Below are 22554 nucleotides of genomic sequence, written 5' to 3'. Positions count from 1 at the left end.
GTGACAGAACAGAATTTTTATAGTGCAGTGCCTGGCACCTTATAGATGCTCAGTACACGTTGGATTAATGAGTTCACATTTACTTTACCTACTAAGGAAAGATAGGGTGAGGGTTAAGTGCAAGGAGACATACTATTTGAATTTAAATAATAGGTTTCCTTCTGCCTATTCTAATGTTGGACAAGTTATTTGACCTTACTTGCCTTGTCATAAATTAAGAATACTAGTAATACCTACCCTCATGTGTTTGTCATGAGGATTAAATGAGATGGTTGTATGCTAAGTACTTATCATAGTATCTGACTAAAAAAGTATTCAATGAATTCAGCCATTTTATTAGAATTATTACTCATTTCTACTTCTCTTTTCCCATCTAATCCTATGGGAATTTCCATTATATTAGTAGTATAAGCTAAATTAGGAATCTCTGCTCATAGTCGAACACACAAAACGTAATTTGGTACAGTCACTTTAGTCACAATGGTAGGTTGAATGGTATGCTCGAAATAATGTATTTCTTTCAGAAACAAATTTCCATTAAGCTCTTACTTTAAAAAGGAATAAAGAAGGAAATAAGATTTTATTTAAATTGTTATCACTACTGCCTGATTTCCTTTTGATCCTAGGGATGATTCGTATAGGTAGTCAAGATGATACTGTGGAGGCTTATTTTTTCCTGTAACTCAAACTACTTCTTATTTCAGGGTCTTTACATTCCCTTGTTTATCAGCATTTCTTGATAAACATGAGGTAAGTTTTAAATTTAATATATGTTGTTTTAGTTGTTAGATGAATTTAGGTGCAAGGATCAAGTGAATAACAGGTTACAAATTGACAAGAACATTAACAATAGTCATAATTAGATCACAAATACAGCTGATCTAGTATTTTGTACCTAAGTGATAGTTTATAAAATGGCCTGTTTGTAGCCAAGGAAAGTGAAATATAAAGGATGTACTTCAAAATTTTCTTGGATTTCCTTAGTCACACCCATTATTGTTTATTGTTCATGAATATATGAAAACATTTGAACATTTATTTACACTTAGAATATTTGTGATTTCTTGGAGCTAGCTGATTTCTGTGTAAAATGTTAAGCAGCATTTCTTTTGATTCTTTCTAAATTAATTTAAGTGCTGTGCTTGTCTGTTCTTATCCTCCCTTCCCTTCCTTCCAGCTGTACTCTTATTTAAAACAACTCAGCCATGAATATAACGTCATGATTTTCTGTTGTCACTTTAAAGGCATAGTATAGTCTGATTTTATATGTTTATTTTATTAGCTGCAAATACCATCAGATGAGAAACTTGAGGAATTTTGGATAGATTTTAATCTTGGGAGCCAGACTCTATCATTCTACATTGCTGGAGATAATGATGTAAGCTTTATTCCCTCTGTACCGTTTTATATGTATGTATATGTATATATAAAATGTTATAATTCAGTTTAAGAATATGGATTTCTTTGTGTATTTATTTTCTAGCTATTTTAATAGATTTCAGTGTTCTGGTAGTTTTGATTAGCATGGTAACCTGTCAAGCTAATTAGAAATGAAAATGATTTCTGATGTTTTATTACAACAGAAAAAATGGTGAAATTTAATATAAGCTTTTCGGAAATAAATTACGTGTCAATGACAGACAAAATTTAACATTCACATGAATAAAGTGAATTGAATCTAAAAAAGACAACAGTCAGTCAAATACAGAGGCACTTCGTTAAAAATAACATCAGTAGATAATGACAAGTGGTCTTAACTTACTCATTCATAGACTATTCTGTTTGAAAATAGTAAGGGATTGATTCTTATGGTAGTATTTAGAAGTGAATTTTAGTTCTTTTCTTTCTGTGCTATATTGTAACTATGTTTAAACTCTCCAACCAATGGTTGGTATATTTTCTATTGAATTTTTTTTAACCTAAGGAAAATTCTTGAGCCACTGTCCAAATAGCTACCATTTACTCTTTGGTTCATTGGCATACTTCTAGCTCAAACTGTATAGTCAGTTTGCCAAGATCTTTGTAAGAATTGGTCTGCATTTACTAATCTAATTGTGGCTGCTGATAACATAATGAGGCTTTAAGTCTTTTTGGTCTGCCTCTTGTAAAATACTGCTTTTTGTTCCAGGTGAACTCTTAATAGATGGACATTAACCAAATGCCTCTTCGGATTTCCACATATCTTTCTTTCTTATTATTTTAGAGTACTTAGAATGTTTAATTAAAATTGAGTTTCAAATACTAGGACTACTTCTTGAAGGCATTGACAGTTTTCAATAGTGTATTTCTTCCTCCAGGGTTTGTAGAAGTATTTTTAACTGGATTTTCTTCAGGAACTGGACTTTTATTTTGGGAGAAGAGGATAGAATAGGATTGATATGGTTCCTGACTTCACTCACTTGGTCTAATGGATGATTCAGATAAAAAAAAAATAACTGTAGTATTATACTTGATAGGGATAGTATAAAATGCATTTATAATTATTAAATGCCTCCTACATTCCAGACACTGATCCTGGATGCTGGGAGATTCTTCTTCCCATGGAAGTATTTAAACTCCTCTCTCTTCTGGGTTTCTATAGCAGCAGTACTCTCCTGAAAGCCATTCTCCTATGTTTAAAACCCTTCCTTTGTCTATTTAACATGGTATACAAGGGCCTTTATGACCTGCCTTCTGGCTATTTCTCTGATAATCTCAGACCATTCTCTATACTTACTGTGTTCTAGCCACATTCATTTTTTTTTCTTTTCCTTTAGCACAGATCATACTCATTTTAGGTCTTTGTATTTGCTGGTTCTTCTGCCTAGAAATCTCCAGATCTTTGCATCTTAGTTGCTTCCCTTTTAGATTTCACCATAAATATTGCCTCACAGAGGTATTATCTGGCACCTCAACCTAAATTAGCCACCCAGCCATATTATATCACATTGTCCTGTTTTATTTCTTTTGTAGTAGTTATTACTACGTAAAATCCATCTGTTTGTCTGTTGATTTTTGTCTGTTCTCCCCCCACCCCACCACAGAACTTGAGATTCATTAAATCAGGGACCTGTCTTTCTTACTTATAGCTATTCAAGGGCTTATATTTATTTTAAGAACGAATAAATTGAATACTCAAAGAACTGAAAGATACATGGTATGGTTAGTGCATCGAGTTCAAAGGAGATTGGAAAGAAATAAAGCAGCGTGGAGCCAAAAAGTATCACATTCATATAAAAGATACTCCTGATGGGGAGAATGCATTAAGAAGGGAAAAGACCAGAGGCAGTTAGGAGACTTTCCCGATAATCCAGGTGAGAGAAATCACAGTGGCACAGTTTTGGAAAGTGACAGTGGGATGGATGGAAACGGATGGATTCCATACAAACTTGAGAGGAGGTAGAATTGAGCAGACTTGGCGATTTGTTGTAGTGAAAAGAGGAAAGATTAATAAAACTTGGGTAATTGGATGGTTGGGGATGCTGTCAGGAGGATAAGTTTTGTAGGGGAAAGAGCATGAGGTCAACTTTGAACGTTTTGATTTGGAAGTGCTTGTGGGATATTCAACCGAAAATATCTTGTAGGTAGTTGGATATATTGGTCGGAAGTTCAGGAGAGAGAACTACGCCATACGTGGAGATTTAGAAGCTCTCTGTATATAGATGGTAAATAAAACATGGAATCTAATGAGTGTCTACAGAACTGTGAAGAACGCAAATTTGTATACGATAGGTAGAAGAGACTCTAGCCTGAAGGATGAACCAGCCAAAAAAAGAAGAAATTAAAAGAATGTCATAGAAGGCAAAGGAAGGGTGTTTGTATGAGAAGAAATGATCAACACAAATGTTAAATAAAATAACTAGTGATCCATGAAAGAGCAGTTTCACTGAAGTGATGAGGATTTAGGCATTCCTGGAAAGCTGAAATATTTGTAAAGGAAGTAAAGGCAACAAGTGAAGGGAAAAAGAACACAGTAGCTACAGTGAGTTGTGGATTCAAGGGAGTGGTTTTTGTATAGGTACTATTTTTAAGGAAAAGAGCTTTTTAAAATTGATGGTTGGGGTGACAGGTTGAATACAAAATTGAGGTCAAGATGAAGAGAATGTAATGGGGGAGATTAGGGAGTGAGGGTGAGACAAATGGGCACAATATATTGGTAACTACTGAAGCTGGGTAAGGGCATATTTTGGATTTGTTATACTATGATTCCCATCTAAAAATAATCTGTTTGAAAATTTATATAATGTAGACTTAAAAAAAAAAGGAAGCCTTTGAGCCAGGTGCCTCCATATATGAGGAAAAGCCAGTTTGAAGTTAGTAGATGATAACAACCAGTAGGTATGTATGCCAGCTGGCATGTGCAGCAAAGGAGCAGGGTTTTTTTGTTTGTTTGTTTTTGTTTTACATACAGAGAAATATGCAGCTGCTCAAAGCACAGGGGAGAGAATGGGATACCAACCTTTCCTCATGTGGTGTAAGGTCTGGGAGAACTAGCATCTTAACTGGAGATGGCTGTAATTACAACAGTAGTGGTGCCCTCCGAGTATAGACTGGTTTCAATTAAGGCAAATAAGTGCAGGAATTTAGGGAAGAGATTGAGAATTTAGGGGAATTTCCATAGAAGGAGTGGTTATTAAATAGGGAAAGAATTGGATCTACTTTCCTCATAAGATTATTGGAAGATTTTAGGATCCCATCTTTTAGAAATAGTTCTGACTTTTACTGTGACTTTTTTGTGTGAATTCATATTCTTTTATTCATTTATACAAAGTTTCAGTGAAACTACTTGGAAGGGGAAAACATTTTAGGTTATTATTCACGTGCATTCAATGTTTGACTCTAAAGACAATGAATGAGTGAGAATGGGAGGATGATTATGATTTCACAAAACATTTCAAAGGAAGAAATGACAGGATTTGGTAATATTTTTTAAAGGATATCTGCCATATTAATAGATTGTCATTCTTTTTTTGATCAAGAATAGGAAACCATAAAAGTAGTCAATACTATCATTTCCTTCTAAGAGTAAATAAGTAGATTAAATATGACGAGTATAATGTATTCTACAGTCAATTTATGGAGCAAGAAATGTGTTGTATCAGCTGATTACTTAGTGATACTAAGTAAAAAAACTTTATTATTTGTATAACTTAAAATGGTGTTTTAAGAAGCTTTAAAACAGAAATAAATTGTTATTTATAATTAAATATAAAATTTTAAATTTAAGGATCATCCGTGGGAAGCAGTCACTGTGCCTGAGGAAAAAGTACAAATATACAGCATTGAAGGTATTAAAACTTGTTTTCTATAATTATTTTCTTGATTCTTATCACATGGAGTAGAAGTTGCATGCTCTATGGAAAAACACAATAGACTAATGAAAGCAAAATTAACATTTTAACATGTCATGTACATAAATTTGATAGTTCAATACCATCAAAATCTCTGACCCCACATTTCCCCCAGTATCCTGTTTACTTCCTTCTCTATCTAGCCTAAAACCCCTGATCAACCCCTTTGTCAGTATGTTCAAGGCTCTTGCCCTCTCATCCTATTTATTTGATTAGATTGAAACACCTAGTTTCTCCACTCTTAAAAGTGGAGTTGCATAACACTGCTGGATGAAAATCACACAACTTGGCAGACTGGTACCACTACAAATTCATATATCAAGACATATTTTAGTTATTTCAATGGGCATGTAGTGGTATCTCACGATAGTTTTTATTTGTATTCTCCTAATAACCAGTGGTGTTGAGCACTTTTCCATGTGCTTAATGGTCATTCATATGTATTTTTGTGAATTACCTGTTTAAATATTTCATCCACTTTTTTACTGCACTTTTTTATTATTATTTGAGTTCTTGTACATCCTGGATACTAATCTTTTGACAGATACATGTTCTGTTCTTAGGAGTGTTTTCTCCCAGTTTGCACCTTGCTTATTCGTTTTCTCAGTGGTGTCTAATAGGCCGAAGTTTTTAAATTTGAAGTCCACATGATCAGTTTTTTCTTTCATGTTTATTGTATTGTGTGACCTAAGAAATTTTGCCTACTACCACGTCATGAAGATGTTCTCCTGTTTTTCTATAAAAACCTTTATAGTTTTAGCTTTTATGTTTAGGATTAATGACCCATCTCAAGTTAATATTTGGTTATGGTGTCATAAAGGAGTTTAGGTTCATTTTTTCATATAGATGTAGAGTTATTCCAAGACTATTTGATGAAAAGCTTTTCCTTTCCCCACTGGATTTCATCGCTTCCCTTGTTGAAAATCAAATGACAGGTATAAGTGCAGGTCTTGCTGCTGTAGTCCATTCCACTGATCTGTTTGCTGTTCCCTGTGCCAGTACCACATTGTTTTAATTACTGTAGATTTATACTGAGTCTTAAAGTCAGGTAGTGTAGTTTTCTAACATTGTGAGTTTTTTCAAGACTGTTCTGGAAATTCTAGACCTTTTGGATTTCTGTATACATTTTAGAATTGGCTTCTCACTTGCTCCAAAAAGCCTGCTAGAATTATGATTGGGATTGTAGTTTGTTGTGTGGAGAAATAACACTGTAACAATAGTAAGTATTTCAGTTAATGAACATGGTATATCTTTCCGTTTACTTAGGTATTTAATTTCTCTCAGTAATGTTTTATAGTTTTCAGTGTAGAAGTCTTATACATCCTTTGATGAACTTATTACCAAGTCTTCAATCTTTCCTTATATGATTGTAAATAGAACTGATTTTTAATTTCATTTTCCAGGTATTTTCTACTGGTATATAAAAATACAATTGAATTTGAAATACTTATCTTATATCCTATAATCTAGCCAAAATCACTATTTAGTTCTAGTACTTTTAGGGTAGATTCCTGAGAATATGTTAAATAATCAGTATGGTATCTGCAAATAGAGATATGGTTTTATGTCTGTCTGTCTGATCCTCATGCCCTTCTTTAACTAATTTCCTTCTTTTCTTCTTTCTTTCCTTCTTCTTTTCTGCCTTTCTCCCTTCCTTTATTTCTCTTTCCCTCCTTTTATTTTCTCTATTCTTTCCTCCCTCCCTTCCTTTATTCCTCCCTTTGCCTTATTACAATGGCTAAAATTTTCAGTACAATATTAAATAGAAGTAGTAAAAGTGGTAATCTTTGCCTGCTTTTCATGATTTTTTGCTTAGGGAAGAACACTGATATTTGACCACTAAGCATGATGTTGGATGAAGGTTTTTTGTAGATACTTTTCATCACATTGAGGAAGTGGATGAAATCCTTATACACGTAAACATACATGAATCATCATCACAATCAAGCTAATAAACATGTTCATCACCCACAAATGTTCTTTAGGCTTCTTTTAATCTATTCATCTCTCCCCATCCCCAGGCAATCATTAATGTTTTCTCTACTTTGGATAAGGTTACATTTTCTAGAATTTATATAAATGGAAAAATACAGCATATAGTAATTTTTGACTGGCTATTTTCTTTCAGTATTGTACCTGTTTTTCTAGGAAAATATATATAAATAGGTAGAGATACATATTTTTTAGATTCAGTAAGATTATGTTTATTAGTATTTTATTCCTTTTCATTGCTACATGGTGTTCCATTGTGTGTATATACTTGAATTTACTTATCCATTCACCCGTTGATGGGTATTTGAAATGTTCTAAGTTTTTAGGTATTAAAAAATGCTGCTGTGAATATTCATCTATAATTCTCTGTGTGGATAAATACTAAGGAGTACAGTGGCTGTGCCATACCTTAGCTGTGTGTACCTTTTCCAGGAACTTCCAAACTGTTGTCCAAAATGGTAAACCATTTTACTTTTCAGCCACCAGTGTGTAAGAGTTCCATTTGTTCCACATCCTTGCCAACAAGTCATGTGGTCAGTCTTACCTATCTTATTGCACTGCCTAGAACCTTCAGTACAGTGTTGAACAGAAGCAATGAGAGCAGACATCTTTGCCTAGTTTCTAATGTTGGGTAGGGGAGGGGGGATGCAGTTATTTTTTTCAACATGAAGTATTTATGGTGACAATTTTTCATGTATGCCCTCTGGTTGAGGAAATGCTCTTTTATTTGTGATATGTGGCTGAGATCCATGATCATAAAGAATTAAGGGTTTGGGAAAATGCTTTTCCTACATCTGTTATAATGGTATATGGTTTTTCTCATTTAGATTCTTAATAGAAATACATTGATTTTCAAGTGTTAAATCAACTTTGCCTTCTTGGGATAAACCCCACTTGGTTGTGATATATTATTCTTTTATCATTGGAATTGACTTGCAAAATTTAGTTAGGAATTTGGTATTTCATGTTCTATAAGGTCTATGGTTTTCTTGTAATGTCTCTTTTTTTTTTTAAGTTTCAGAATCAGGGTATTGTTAGCCTCATAGAATGAATGGGCAAGTATTTCACAGTCTTCAGTTTTCTCTAAGACTATGTGTGGAGTTGGTATTGTTTCTCCCATAAGTAATTGGTAGTATTCACCAATGAAGAAGTCTGGGCTTGCACTTTTACTTTTCTTTGCTGAAGGCTCTTAACTACAAATTCAATTTATTTATTAGATAAAGTATTTTTCAGGTTATCTATTTTTTTTCCTTGAGTAGACTTTGATAATTTGTGTCTTTCAAGTACTCTATTTCATCTGTGTCATCAAATTTATTGGAATAAATTGGTTCATAATGGTCTCTTACGTTTTTACTGTCTGTAGATTCTGCAATGATGACCACTCTATCCCTGCTGATACTGATTACTTTTGCTTTTTTTTCCTAATCAGTCTGGTGAGATGGATATCAGTTTTATTGATAGTCTCAAAGAACCAGCCTTTGGTTTTGTTGATTTTTCTCTGTTACTGTTTTTCTATTTTCAATTTAATTGATCTGTGCTCTTATATGTATTATTTTTTTCCCTCTGCTTACTTTAGTTTTAATTTGCTTTTGTGTTTTGAGCGTCTCGGGATGGAAGCTGATCTGAGACCTTTTTTTCTTTTCTAATATGCCTTTTAATGCTTTAAATTCTCCCCATAAGTACTTTCTTAGCAGCATTCTACAAATCACAATGTGTTCTGTTAACATTTTTATTAATTTGATTCTTTTAAAATTTCTGTTTTGATTTTTTTCCTTGATCCATAGGTTTATTTAAAAATGTTTTATTTAGTTTCTGTATACTTGGGATTTTAGGGGTATCGTCCTGTTATTTATTGATTTCTAACTTCATTTCACTGTTACCAGAGTATACTTTGTATGATTTGAGAATCCTTTTAAACATATTGACACTTATTTTATAACCCAGAATATGGTCTGTCTCGGTAAATGGTCTGTGTGCTCTTGAGAAGAATGTGTATTCTGCTGTTGTTCGGTGGACAGTTGGGCTGGTAGTGTCATTTGAGTCTCATTTATCATCATTGATTTATCTACCTGCTTGTTCTATCAATTATTAAGGGAGAGATTTGAAGTCACCACTATAAATTTGATTTTTTCCCTATTGTTTCAGTTCTATCACTTTTTTGCTTCAGGTTTTTGAATTTCTACTATTAGTTGTGTAAACATTTAATGGTATTATCTTTTCTTCGTAAGTTGACCCCTTTATCATTATGAAATGATTCTATTTTTCCTATGGTCATATTCTTTACTCTGTAATCTACTTTGTGTAATATGAACATAACCTCTTCAGGTTTCTGTTGGCTACTTATAGCATGGCATATCTTTTCCTTTATTTTTAACTCATTTGTGTCTGTGTATTTAAAGTGGATTTCTAGTAGGCATCATATACTGGGTGCTGTTTTTTAAATGTAATTTGACAATCTCTGCCTTTTAATTGTGGTTTTTAATGTGACTATTGATATGCTTTAAATTTACCATGTAGCTCTTATCTTTTTTCTACCTGCCATTCCATCGGCCATTTTTCTTTTTTTTAATTGTAGTATGGTCACTTTACAATGTGTCAATTTCTGGTGTACAGCATAATGTTTCAGCCATACATATACATACATATATTCACTGTCAAATTCTTTTTCATTATAGGTTACTATAAGATATTGAATATAGTTCCCTATGCTATACAGAAGAAACTTGTTGTTTATGTATTTTATGTATAGTAGTTAATATCTGCAAACTCAAACTCCCTGTTTATCCCTTCCCACCCCCTTTCCCCACTGGTAACCATTAGTTTGTTTTCTGTCTGTGAGTGTTTCTGTTTTGTAAATGAGTTCATTTCTGTGTTCTTTTTTTAGATTCCACATATGAGAGATAATATAGGTATTTTTTTCCTCTTTCTGACTTACTTCACTTAGAATGACAATTTCCAGATCCATCCATGTTGCTGCAAATGGCATTATTTTATTCTTTTTATGAGTAGTATTCCATTGTATAAATATACCACAACTTCTTTATCCAGTCATCTGTTGATGGACATTTAGGTTGTTTCCATGATTGGCTATTGTAAATAGTGCTGCTATGAACATTGGGGTGCATGTGTTTTTTTGGTTTTTGGGGGGTTTTTTGCATGTGTATTTTTCAATTAAGGTTCCCTCTGGATATATGCCCAGGAGTGGAATTGCTGGATCATATAGTAAGTCTTTTTTTTTCAGTCTTTTGAGGAATCTCCATATTGTTTTCCATAATGGCTGCACCAAACTACATTCCCACCAGCAGGGTAGGAGGGTTCCCTTTTCTCCCATACCCTGTCCAGCATTTCTTGTTCATGGACTTTTAAATGACAGCCATTCTGGCTTGTGTGAGGTGATACCTCATTGTAGTTTTGATTTGCATTTCTCTGATAATTAGTAATATTGAGCATTTTTCATGTGCCTATTGGCCATTTGTATGTCTTCATTGGAGAATTGCTTGTTTAGGTATTCTGCCCGTTTTTGGATTGGATTGTTTGTTTTGTTATTAAGTTGTATGAACTGTTTATATATTTTGGAAATTAAGCCCTTGCCAGTCTTATCATTTGCAAATATTTTCTCCCATTCTGTAGGTTGTCTTTTTGTTTTGCTTATGGTTTCCTTTCCTGTGCAAAAGCTTATAAGTTTAATTTAATAGGTCCCATTTGTTTATTTTTGCTTTTATTTCTATTGCCTGAGTAGACTGCCCTAGGAGAACATTGTTAAGATTTATGTCAGAAAATGTTTTGCCTATGTTTTTTCTATGAGGTTTATAGTGTCTTGTCTTATATTTAAGTCTGTAATCCATTTTGAGTTTATTTTTGTGTATGTGTGAGGGAGTGTTCTAATTTCATTGATTTACATACAGCTGTCCAGTTTTCCCAACACCATTTGCTGAAGAGGCTGTCTTTACTCCATTGTATATATTCTTGCCTCCTTTGTCAAAGATTAATTGACCATAAGTCTGTGGTTTATTTCTGGGCTCTCTATTCTGTTCCACTGATCCGTGTGTCTGTTTTTGTGCCAATACCATGCTATTTTGATTACTGTAGCTCTGTAGTATTGTCTGAAGTCTGGGAGGGTTATTCCTCTAGCTTCGTTCTTTTTCTTTAGTATTGCTTTGGCATTTATGGGCCTTTTGTGATTCCATATAAATTTTAGGATAATTTGTTCTAGTTCTGTGAAAAATGTCCTGGGTAATCTGATAGGGATCACATTAAGTCTGTAGATTGCTTTGGCTAGTATAGCCATTTTAATAATAGTAATTCTTCTAGTCCAAGAACATGGAATATCTTTCCATTTCTTTAAGTCATCTTTAATTTCCTTAATGAATGTTTTGTAGTTCTCTGCGTATACATCTTTCACGTCCTTGGTCAGATTTATTCCTAAGTATTTTATTTTTTTGGATGTGATTTTAAGAGGGATTGTTTCTTTACTTTCCTTTTCTGATATTTCATTGTTAGTGTAACGAGATGCAACTGATTTCTGTGTTAATCTTGTATCCTGCTACCTTGCCAAATTCTTTTATCAGCTCTAGTAGTTTTTGTGTGGAGCCTTTAGAATTTTCAATACATAGTATCATGTCATCCACGTATAGTGACAACTTTACTTCTTCTCTTCCAATCTGGATTCCTTTTATTTCTTTTTCTTGTCTGATTGTTATGGCTAGCACTTCCAATAATACTGTGTTGAATAGAAGTGGTGAGTGTGGACAGCCTTGTCTCGTTTCATATTTTAGTGGGAAGGCTTTCAACTTTTCACCTTTGAGTATTATGCTGGCTGTAGATTTGTCATAAATAGCTTGTATTATGTTGAGATATGTTCCCTCTATAGCCACTTTGGTAAGAGTTTTTATCACAAATGGGTGTTGAATTTTATCAAATGCTTTTTCTGCATCTGTTGAGATTGATCATGTGATTTTTGTCCTTACTTTTGTTGATGTGGTCATGTTTCCTATCTTTTTCTTTTGTGTTAATTGATTTTTGGTGATTTCATTGTATTTCTTTTGTTGTCTTTATATCCAGTTTTTCAGTGGTTGATTTTGGGTTTATTTTATACATATTTAACTTAATAATGTGTATATTCAAGTAATATTATACCCCTTTATGAACAGTATAAGAACCTTGTAACAGTATACTTCCATTTTTACTTTCCTGGCCTTTGTGCAGTTGCTGATAATATTACAAATTTTTTTTGTTTGTTTCTGAATATGTCAGACTTCATAATGTGGTATTATGATTTTTTAAATCAGCCAATCAGCTTTTAAAGAGATTTTAAAAGTGGATTAAAGACTGTTTTATATTTACCTACATATTTACCATTTCCAATGCTCAGCTTTCATTTGTATAGACCCAGATTTCCATCTAGTAATATTTTCTTTTTTCCTGAGTGACTTTTCTAATATTTCTTGTAGTGAAAATATGCTACTGATAACCTCCTTCAGCTTTTTTATGTCAGAAAGTCTTTATTTTTATTTTTGAAAATTATTTTTGATACATACAGAATTCTAAATTGCTAATTGTTTTTCTTTCAATTTACTTTAAAGATATTACTCTACTGTCTCTAGACTTGTATTATTTCTGGTAAGAAGTCTGTCATTCTCGTATTTGCTCCTTTTAAAGTCTTTTTTTCCCCTGGTTGCTTTTAAAGTTCTCTCTTCATTCACAGTTTTAAACAATTTGATTATGGTGCTTTAGTGTAATTTTCTTCATGTTGTTTGTTCTTAGGGTTCATTGTGCTTCTTGCTTCTAAAGTTTTCATCCATTGTTCTTCAAATATTTTTTTCTGCTCCTTCATTTTTCTCCTCCCCTCTGGAGGCTCTGGTTATACATATACTAAGCTACTTGAAGTTCTCCCATAGTTCACTGATAATCTGGGTTATCCACCCCACACCCCTTTTATTTCCACTCTCTTTTTTTATTTGAATTGTTTTATATGGTTGTGTTTCATTGCTCATTAGTATTTTCTTCTGCTGTCTAATCTGCTTCTGTTCCTGCCCTGTATTATATTTATCTTGGGCATTGTATTTTTCATCTCTAGAAGTTTGATTTGAGTCTTTTTTAAAGATAAACTCTTAATTTCATTAAAAAAAAAACTTGCCAAAGTAGTATAGAAAGTTTCCATATATACCCTCACCCGTTTTCTCCTATTTTTCTTTATTGTGGTAAAAATCATATAAAGTGGACCAAATACCACTTTAAGTGTATAGTTCAGTAGTGTTATGTATATTCACATTATTGTGAAATAGATCTCCAGAACTTTTGTCACCCTGTGAAATTGCAACTCTGTACTCGTTAAACAACAGCCCTTTTCCCTCCTCCACCCAGCCCCTGATAACGACCATTCTGCCTTTTGTTTCTGTGACATTTAGTATTTTAAGTGGAATTATACATTATGTGTCTTTTTGTGACTGGCTTCACAATATAATGTCCATAATCATACATTTTTATGGTACATTTGTTACTGCATCTTAAAACAAAAAGCCTGTTTGGATCCTGTGTCTTTCTCTATCTCATTCTTTTTGCATTCATAGACAGTTCAGCTGGCTCTCTTCATCTGGCTGTTCCTTTGTATCCTTTAATATCTTCTGTAATAAAGCAGTGACATAGTCTACCTATATGAAGCAGGCAAGATCTGAATTTTTACATGAAAAAATAAGTGTGGACTATGGAGATGAAGTAGTATTTCTAGTGAAAAAGAATGTCTGCAGTTGCATGCTGAGGTCCTGGGAGGGAGCAGCTGACAGAGAGCAGTGAGACCCTTTTGGGTACAGTTCATAGGCATAGATGAAATAAAAGCTCCATGCACAATTTGGAAGTGTTTTTTTGAATGGCTTTGCAGGAGAAAGCATATTATTATATTCACATAACTGTAGTGTACTGGAATGCTACAGAAATACCTAGATAACATTGTAAGATCCAACCAAATATGTTGATATCTATAAATACTTAGATTTTACAGCAAGCAACAAATAGGAAGTCTTCTTATGTCTCAGTAATATTGCTAAGTAAAAAGCTAGCCATGATATAGCCCAGGCCTTCAAAGCAAGTATCAGAAATTTCAACAAAGTTAGCAATAAAATATAACAAATACCAATAAATTCTTATGTATAGTCATGATATATGTGGAGAATACTTTGTACAAACATGTATAAAGCATTCAGCAAAATAATAACTTTGAAGTAATTCTAATACCATGTTCCTGCAAGCAGTGAAGCAAATACTGCATTTACTCTAAGTTCAAGGCAAGCTATGGGGAAAAAAATCAAATGCATATAACAATCAGCAAAAATATCCTCAAAGATTATAAATGTCCTAATCTTCATCATCAAAATCTGACATTATCATCTTCAAAGTCACCTAATTTTTCACCTTTAAAGCCTGAAAAATTTTACTGTTGAAAGTTGTGACTGTGTTTTTTCTTTTTAAAAAAAAAAAAAACTGCCAGGTGGGAAGGGACAGACTGGGAGTTCGAAATTTGTAGATACAGATAGGCATAAGTAGAATAGATAAACAAGATTATACTGTGTATCACAGGGAAATATATACAAGAGCTGTGGTAGCTCACAGCAAAAAAGAATGTGACAGTGAATATATGTATGTTCATGTACAACTGAAAAATTGTGCTCTACACTGGAATTTGACACAACACTGTAAACTGACTATAACTCAAAAAAAAAAAAGTTAAAAAAACCCAAAAACTACCAGGGTTCTGAGTTAGGAACTGCGTTACCACTACCTTCAGGCAACTAAAAATTCTTAGTACCATCAAAGGACATTACTGTGTAAGTTTCATGACCTTATGGTTGCAAAAGCAAATAAGACATTTTCTGCTTGGGGAGGCCTCCTAAGAATCAGAGAATTTTATAGCTGATAGGGACATTTGTCCTTCAGAGTAAATCATGGAATGGCTAGCAGAGCTTTTCCTGATGTAGAAACAAATTTTTCTCCTTGGTGTGGTCCTTCTCCCTCAGGAAGTTTTCCTCTTGCCGAAAAGCAAACATTGGGAGCAGGTGTGGAGACTTCTCAGTAACAGGACCACCACCAGAAGTAGGATGGGACCATAGTGGCCTGAGGGCCGTAATATAGGCACATTAATTGGGTGCCAGGTAATTTTCTGTAACTTTTTGGAGGAAGGGAGGTGAATACATCTTATAAACCGACACTTACAGTATTTTCTTTCCACTGGACTGATAAATTTATTGAGGACTGGCACTATATCCTTACCTCACAATTTCCTGGCATTCAATTTTTTTGTCAAATGATGTTTATTGTCAATACATCTGTAACAACTGTGGATTTAATAGAAATGTTTGAGTAGATGCTTAAGCTTAGAAATTTGGTTATTTTTGGAGTTAAATTTATTTTCTTTTTTTTGCCTCTTTTAAATTAAGAAAATAGTTTTCTCAGATGTGTTCAAAGAATATTTATTAAGAGCCTATTAGTGTCCAGAATATATACAGTTATTGTATTACCTTATAATTTATAGATCAGGAAACTGAGACTTAGAAATATAAACTGACTTGGTTTGTTTACATAGGTAGTTAGTACTGGAATTGATTAATTTAAATACTGTTAAATCCTAAAAGTTAATTTTATTTCAGTTCATTTTAACTGATATGCTGCATGCTTTTCTTATTATAGTATACTTATGGGGTGGTATCTCAAAAATGAATAGCAACTAATCAATGTGATTTGTTTGTATACAGTGAGAGAATCGAAGAAGCTACTGACTATAATTCTGAAAAATATTGTAAAAATTAGTAAAGGAGAAGGGAAAGAATTACTTTTATATTTTGATGCATCGTTAGAAATCACTAATGTGACACAAAAAATTTTTGGTGCAAATAAGTATAGGGTAAGTTGAACTCTTTAATAAATATGTATTTTCATAATTCTGGAAGCTTTCAGTTACTTAGGCTATAAGTTTCATTGCTTTTTTCCCTACAGTTCTTAAAATAACATGTACATTTTTAGTTCCTTAAATTAGTATTGTGGAATGGTCATCAGATTGTTAGCCATACCCTTTGAGATACCTATTAGAAAGAACCTCTGATGACAATATTAGCAGCAGCTACTCAAAACATTTAATGAATTCCTGCCAAGTGTTTAAAAAGTGAAATAAGACAAAACCTTGTTTTTAAAATACTAAACATTGTGAGATTTACTAAATATGCCTCAGAAGAAGTAAGTAGGTGGCATATGGAAAATGAAATACAGAAGTTGAAGAAAGAGAATGCTTATTAAGAGGCAGATTTGAGGGAAAGGCTATGGAAATGGGCCTTGAAATGGCCTTTGAAATGAATGAAATTTAGATAAGATGCTTTCCAGGATTGTGGAAGATACTATGAGTCAGATATTGTTTAACTGGGAATCAAGGTGGTAATTCACGTTATATTTGGGGGGATAGTCTGTTGACAAGTTTGGATGGTGCATGTCTTTGTTTAAGGTGCTGTAACAAAAATACCATAGACTGGGGGGCTTAAACAACAGCCATTTCTCATAGTTCTGGGGGCTAGAAGTGTAGATTAGTGCCCAGCAGATTCAGTGTCTGGTGAAGACTCATTTCTTGGTTCATCAGTGACTGTCTTTTCACTGGGACCTTATATGGTGGAAGGGGTGAGGGAGTTTTCTGGGGTCTGTTTTGTAAGGGCGCTAATCCAATTCATGAGGCAGAGCCCTTGTGACCTAAGCAACCCCCAAAGGCCTCTCTTCCTAATACCGTCCTTAGGGACTAAGTTTCAACATACAAATTTAGGGGGACACATTCAACCTATAGCAGTGTGAAGGATTTATGGTGAAGGATAGCAGACAATATGCTTGTGAGGAACCCTTACCAAAATGGCAGGCTAAGACGGTGGTTAGTGGGGAGTCACTGAAGGGTTCTGAGAAGGGTATTTTTATGCATACATGTGTATGTATGTGTGTCTATATAAAATAATGATTTGAGATAAACTGGAAAATTTGGAACACAGGTACAGGAAATAGTTGCATTAAAATGGAAAGAACTGGGAGAAATGACATCCCTTTGAATTAATTTAATTTTAGGAATTTACCAGAAAACAAGGTATTTCAGTTGCCAAAACATCTGTGCATATACTCTTTGATGCAAGTGGATCACAGGTATGTGTCTAACTTACTTGATTTTTATCACTGGGCTAAATTTAACCCCAAATAATAGCACAATAATAAAGTTTAACTTGAAGGGTGAGTATCTTAAAATAGTCTCAACATAGTGCCCCAGTAAGATGTATATGACTTTTTAAACATATTACTAATTTATTTCAGTACACAAGATAGATCATTATTAATGCCAATTTTGGTAACTTTAAAAATCAAAAGTATATGTTCTTCTACTAATACCAAAGCTTGTTTTATGTCTACTAACAATTTGAAAAAGTGGATGTTTTTTGTTGGGTCACTTTGTAGTACTAAAAATTATAACAGTACATAGATAGAAGACAAAAAGAATTGACATTTTGTATAAGTGTGAGATGACTGAGTGCTTTATTAAGACAAGCAGTGATTTTTAAGAACTTCCTATGGTTTGCAGTTTTAAACACTTTACTTATTCTCCAACAGATTCTAGTCCCAGAAAGTCAAACCTCACCAGTTGAAGAGGAACTTGTTAGTTTGAAAGAAAAACTTACCCCTCAAGAGGAATTAGCTAAACCTCCAAAATATATCAAAAATAGTAATCAAGGGGACAGAAAAAATAGTCAGGCTGAGGTAAGTATAATATCAAACCAGTCATTTATAAAACAACATAGGTCAAATCACTGCTATATATAATAACAGAAAAAAGCATCTAGAATTTATATGTTCATCAGTAACATTTCAAAGAATTTCCCTTGCCTTTTACAAATGCATACAAAAGACAGTATTTCAGCAAATTGTGTTTATGTAGGAGCCAGAGGTTTAGGACAAGGTATATTACACACTTGTAAATTTCAAATTAGAGTTAAATAGGAAAGTAACCACCACTTTTTGCATTTATCCTTTCTGTTCTGTCTTTGCATTTGGCCATAATGTAGAATACAAATTTATAATATAATGTTCTTACATTTGTAAATCCTCATTCATTTTCACTTTCTTAATGGAGCTTTTCCTTATTATTTCAATTTTTACTTATCTCTCACCTTTAGTCAACTATAACTCTCACACGCTCTTCCATACATTGTGTTACTTATGATTTTTCCTTTTGTTCTGTGTCCTTCATTAAATTAAAAGTGTCATTTTATAGTTCCCTTAGATAATCAGAGTATAACTGCCATTTTTTGGTGTATCTTTATATTAGATTCATAATTTGAGTGCTTATTTAAAATGCAGTTCTTAGACTCCCTCCTCCCAACCCTTAAAACTATTGAATCATAACACAAACACTCTGGAAAAGATCTTCAGCACAATAAAGTTTGAAAAACATCGTACTATTTTAAATATCCACTGTGTTGTCAATAAGGATTAACTGTTGAAAGCATTTATATGAATAAGTAACTTTTTGGGCCTCATTCATTATATACCACTAGGAACTGTAATTTCTTTAAGAAAAATCTACTGGTTCAGTTGCTTATTTCTGGTTAATCTTAAAATTCAGTTTTCTCTTGTCTTTCACTACCTTTCCTCCATGCCCCATATATGTACCTACTCAAAGCTCCATCAGTGTTTTTCCTCTGTCTTAGGGGCAGGTGCTTGCTTAAGGACAGCTCTCTTCTGCCTCCTTACAGTTTATCTTGTACTCCTCAATACGATACGGCACCCTCTGGAGCTCCTGTTCCCTGTGGTGCCTGCCTCTGCTTATCTACTTCTGTTGTTCTTATCAGTCATTCTAGGTTTAAAATTAGAAAATGCAAACTGTTTTTTGGAACCACTAATTTGTGTGTCACTGAGTTTCTGAATTCTTGTAGCTGCTTTTTACTCCAAAGGCAGTTAGTCTTCACAGAATATTAATACAATTTTTAAAATGTGTGTAAGTTTTGAAGAATGCTTAACATTATGAAAGCTTTCCCAAACAAATTTACATAAATATGTGTTCTGAATATCATCCTTATGAAATAGAATAGGAAATTGTGAGCCATTGGTTAATTAGATAAACTGAATATCAATAAAATATTTTCAATTAATATATAAATGTACTGTATTTCTAAGTCTGGATATTCTATAAATATTCTTTAAAACAACATTCCTTACTTGTTTTGGCTGCCTAGTCAATACCAAACATTAGGATAAAACCCTTCAAGTCAGCTCAAAATTTCTGGATATCATATTGTTTATAAAATATCATATATCTTTTGGGTGTAGTCAAGGTAAAATGTTATGAATAAAAGTGTAAGATATTTAATTTCAAAAGAGAATATGTGTTTACTGTGGCTATTTTTCGTGCTTTAAGATAATTACTCCTAGCAAAAGAAAAATGTCTGAAGCATCAATGATTGTTCCCAGTTCAGAGAGATACACTGTGAGAAGTCCAATACTTCTAATCAATACATGTAAGTTTTACAGTCTTAAAGATTTCTAACAAGTATTATTTAAAGCAGGCATTTAAAAACATTCAGGGATATTCTGGACATAAATTACCTAGAGGATCAGTTGGGGCTATAAAAATTAATAAATATGAACCACAGGTATCTTCTGTCAAAAAAACTTCAAATGTCTGAAGTTTAATGGGTTTTGACATACAAACATTATGTAAAATATTAATATCCAGCAGTCATAAATTATTGCAATTTAAGCTGGAATCAGCATAACATAGTGGATGAAACATTAACCGGGCTGCTTGGGCTTGTTTCCACACTCCAGGTGTGCACTTTGTACAGAGTATCCTCTAGGTAAGTTTAGAACCAGTTTTCCTTTCTATAAAATGGGACTAAAATGTCTACCTCATTAAATTATTTAGAGGATTAAATTAAAGTTGTTCAATTCAACAAGGAATATTGTGACATTTAGTGCCTCATACAAACTAGGAGCTAAATAAAATTCTTAAAATAACCTGATACTATATACTAGTTGCTATAAACACAGTCTTATTTAATCTTTATGACAATTTAATAATGACATTCTATTCCTCAAATCTAATTACCTAATGTTTGGCAAACTCCTCAAACTTAACAGGTCTGAAATAAATTTATCTTTCCACCCTCCCTGCCAATTTTTCCTCCATTTCTTGCCTTGGTAAATGGCATCCATATTCACTCACTGATCTAAACCAGAAACCTGTGACCCACCCTAGAACCTTTTTTTTTTTTTTACCTTCCTCAGCTAAAATGTACCTCAATAATAGCGATATGCAATTTTTAAAAATTCTACAAATAATGGCAGTCCTTTGTTCTCCTTTTTAGCAACACCGCGAAGAGGAAGAATTAAACCACCACTGCAGATGACAGGTTCTACAGAAAAACCTGGTGTTTCCAAAACATCGAAAAATGGAGTGGATAATGCTGTATCACTTAAATCTAGAACATCTCAAGAAAGAAATAGAGGAGATAATACAGACAAAGTAACTTTACTTTGAAAGTACTTTTTAGTAAATTTTTATCAAGTTATTATAGAAATACATATTGAACTAACTTCTTTTGCAAGCAGTGAGTGTCTCAGGTTTTTTTTTTAAGTATTGCTTTTTTTGTTTTTAGATATCATATATTGTCCTTGAAAGTAAGGTCTTATCACTCATTTGCTATGCTAATAATAAAATATAGAAATATCTATTCAATGTAACTGATTTATGCATTCAGTAGGAGAAATGGACTTGCCAACAATCTTTAGTTTATTATACAAATTAGTGTCTGCTATGGGGAAGGTTCTGGTTTAGAAATGTAAGATACAAGTGAATCTGTATTTAAGTATCTCAAAGTCTAGCATGGGAATTAGATAAATAATAAGATAATTATAATCTTGTATAAGTATTCTCAGATGTACATACAGGATGCAGTAGGAACCTAGTAGAGGGGCAGATGCCTAACCTCAGAGCTGGAGAGAGGGCAAAGATCAAGTGAGTTGATTTTAGAAGGGTCAATAAAGGTTATTTGTCAGATGGACATGGAGAAGGGCATTCATTCCAGGTAGCTGAAGTGGGAACAGAGCAGGGAATGGATAAGAGAAAGTTGTATCTTAGAGATACAGGTAATCAGAGATACCAATAAGTTTGCAGATGAGGAACACCTAAGAACTTTTGTTTTCTCTGAAGTATGAGGATGGTGACGCTCTCTTGGGGATAGAGCCTTGAAGGGACACACAAAGATTTGGAATAACTACTGAGAGATAATGCAGAGGGCCAAGAATAAGTGCAAGTGTTAGGCAATGTTGAGGGCCCAGTTCAAATTGAAGACTATGAATTTTATCATGGCGTTAATTCAGAAATATATATAATTTCCTCAAGCTTAGCAGCCTTGGTGTTACAGTAAAAAAGAATAGATAGTAAATTTTTAAAAATTTAAATGGTTATGTGGCAGAAAACTAAAGGGTGCAAGAGTTGAAGATATTAGGAAAAATAATGGTTCAAATTGTCTGGCTAAATGTTTCTTGATAGGGGCACTACTGTTCAGTTGTGCTGCATAGTTCTGAGTGTTGTAGGAAGATGAGCGTCCTAGGCCTGTGCTTGCTTATTGTCAGGAGAACCCTTCTGACACTGTGACAACCAAAACCACACCTGTACATTTTCATACTGCTCCTTTCCCAGTGTAGAGAGCCACTGGCTAGATCTAACTAGGGAAGACAGGCAGGATGAGACAAAATATCTTAGCTAGAGGGTATGTTTTTTGATAGTGATGGCAAATTTTCATTGGATCTGGGCAAGTGTGTATCTGTGGCCATGGAAAGAGGGAAGCTTACTGTAGTCAAGAAGTTACCTGTGTCGTGGCCAAAACTTTACAAAATCATTAAATATTTCATAATTTCCAGTTTATATGTATGTTAGTGAATAGACAGAATAGATGTAGGCTTTGGGATCAACAGCAATAGGAGATGTGCCATGCAGGTTCAGAGGTTCTCAGTTATGGATGAAAACTGAATTACTATCCTAGCCATGGCTGAGATCTGAAAGTTTGTAGAATCTTCTGCCTCCTTATCTGCAATGAAGGTTACTTTCTGAAGTTTTAGGATAGGTGGTATTCTAGAATGGGCATAATCTTTATGAAATAAATGGAAAAACAAGTCAACTTTTAATAGTAAGGCAAATTTTAAAAGTTTTAAATTTTAATACTCT

The 22554-nt window shown here is 33.4% G+C and overlaps 1 protein-coding gene across 5 annotated transcripts in view; it reads left to right on the top strand.

Moving 5' to 3' along the window:
- The window catches only part of SYCP2 (synaptonemal complex protein 2), a 66754-nt gene that overhangs the window by 15784 nt on the left and 28416 nt on the right, over positions 1–22554 (top strand). For all 5 annotated transcript variants that reach the window (XM_072944497.1, XM_072944498.1, XM_072944495.1 and 2 more), the window contains 8 exons: positions 705–750; positions 1283–1378; positions 5207–5267; positions 16067–16215; positions 17406–17480; positions 17940–18086; positions 19744–19843; positions 20693–20850. In XM_072944497.1, the coding sequence (XP_072800598.1) occupies positions 705–750; positions 1283–1378; positions 5207–5267; positions 16067–16215; positions 17406–17480; positions 17940–18086; positions 19744–19843; positions 20693–20850 (832 nt within the window). The remainder of the gene's footprint in view (positions 1–704; positions 751–1282; positions 1379–5206; positions 5268–16066; positions 16216–17405; positions 17481–17939; positions 18087–19743; positions 19844–20692; positions 20851–22554) is intronic.

The sequence above is a fragment of the Vicugna pacos genome, chromosome 19, assembly GCF_048564905.1.
Source record: "Vicugna pacos chromosome 19, VicPac4, whole genome shotgun sequence".
Classification (NCBI taxonomy): Eukaryota; Metazoa; Chordata; class Mammalia; order Artiodactyla; family Camelidae; genus Vicugna; species Vicugna pacos.
Note: the sequence above shows the minus strand (reverse complement) of the source record. Positions and strands in the feature narration are given on the sequence as shown.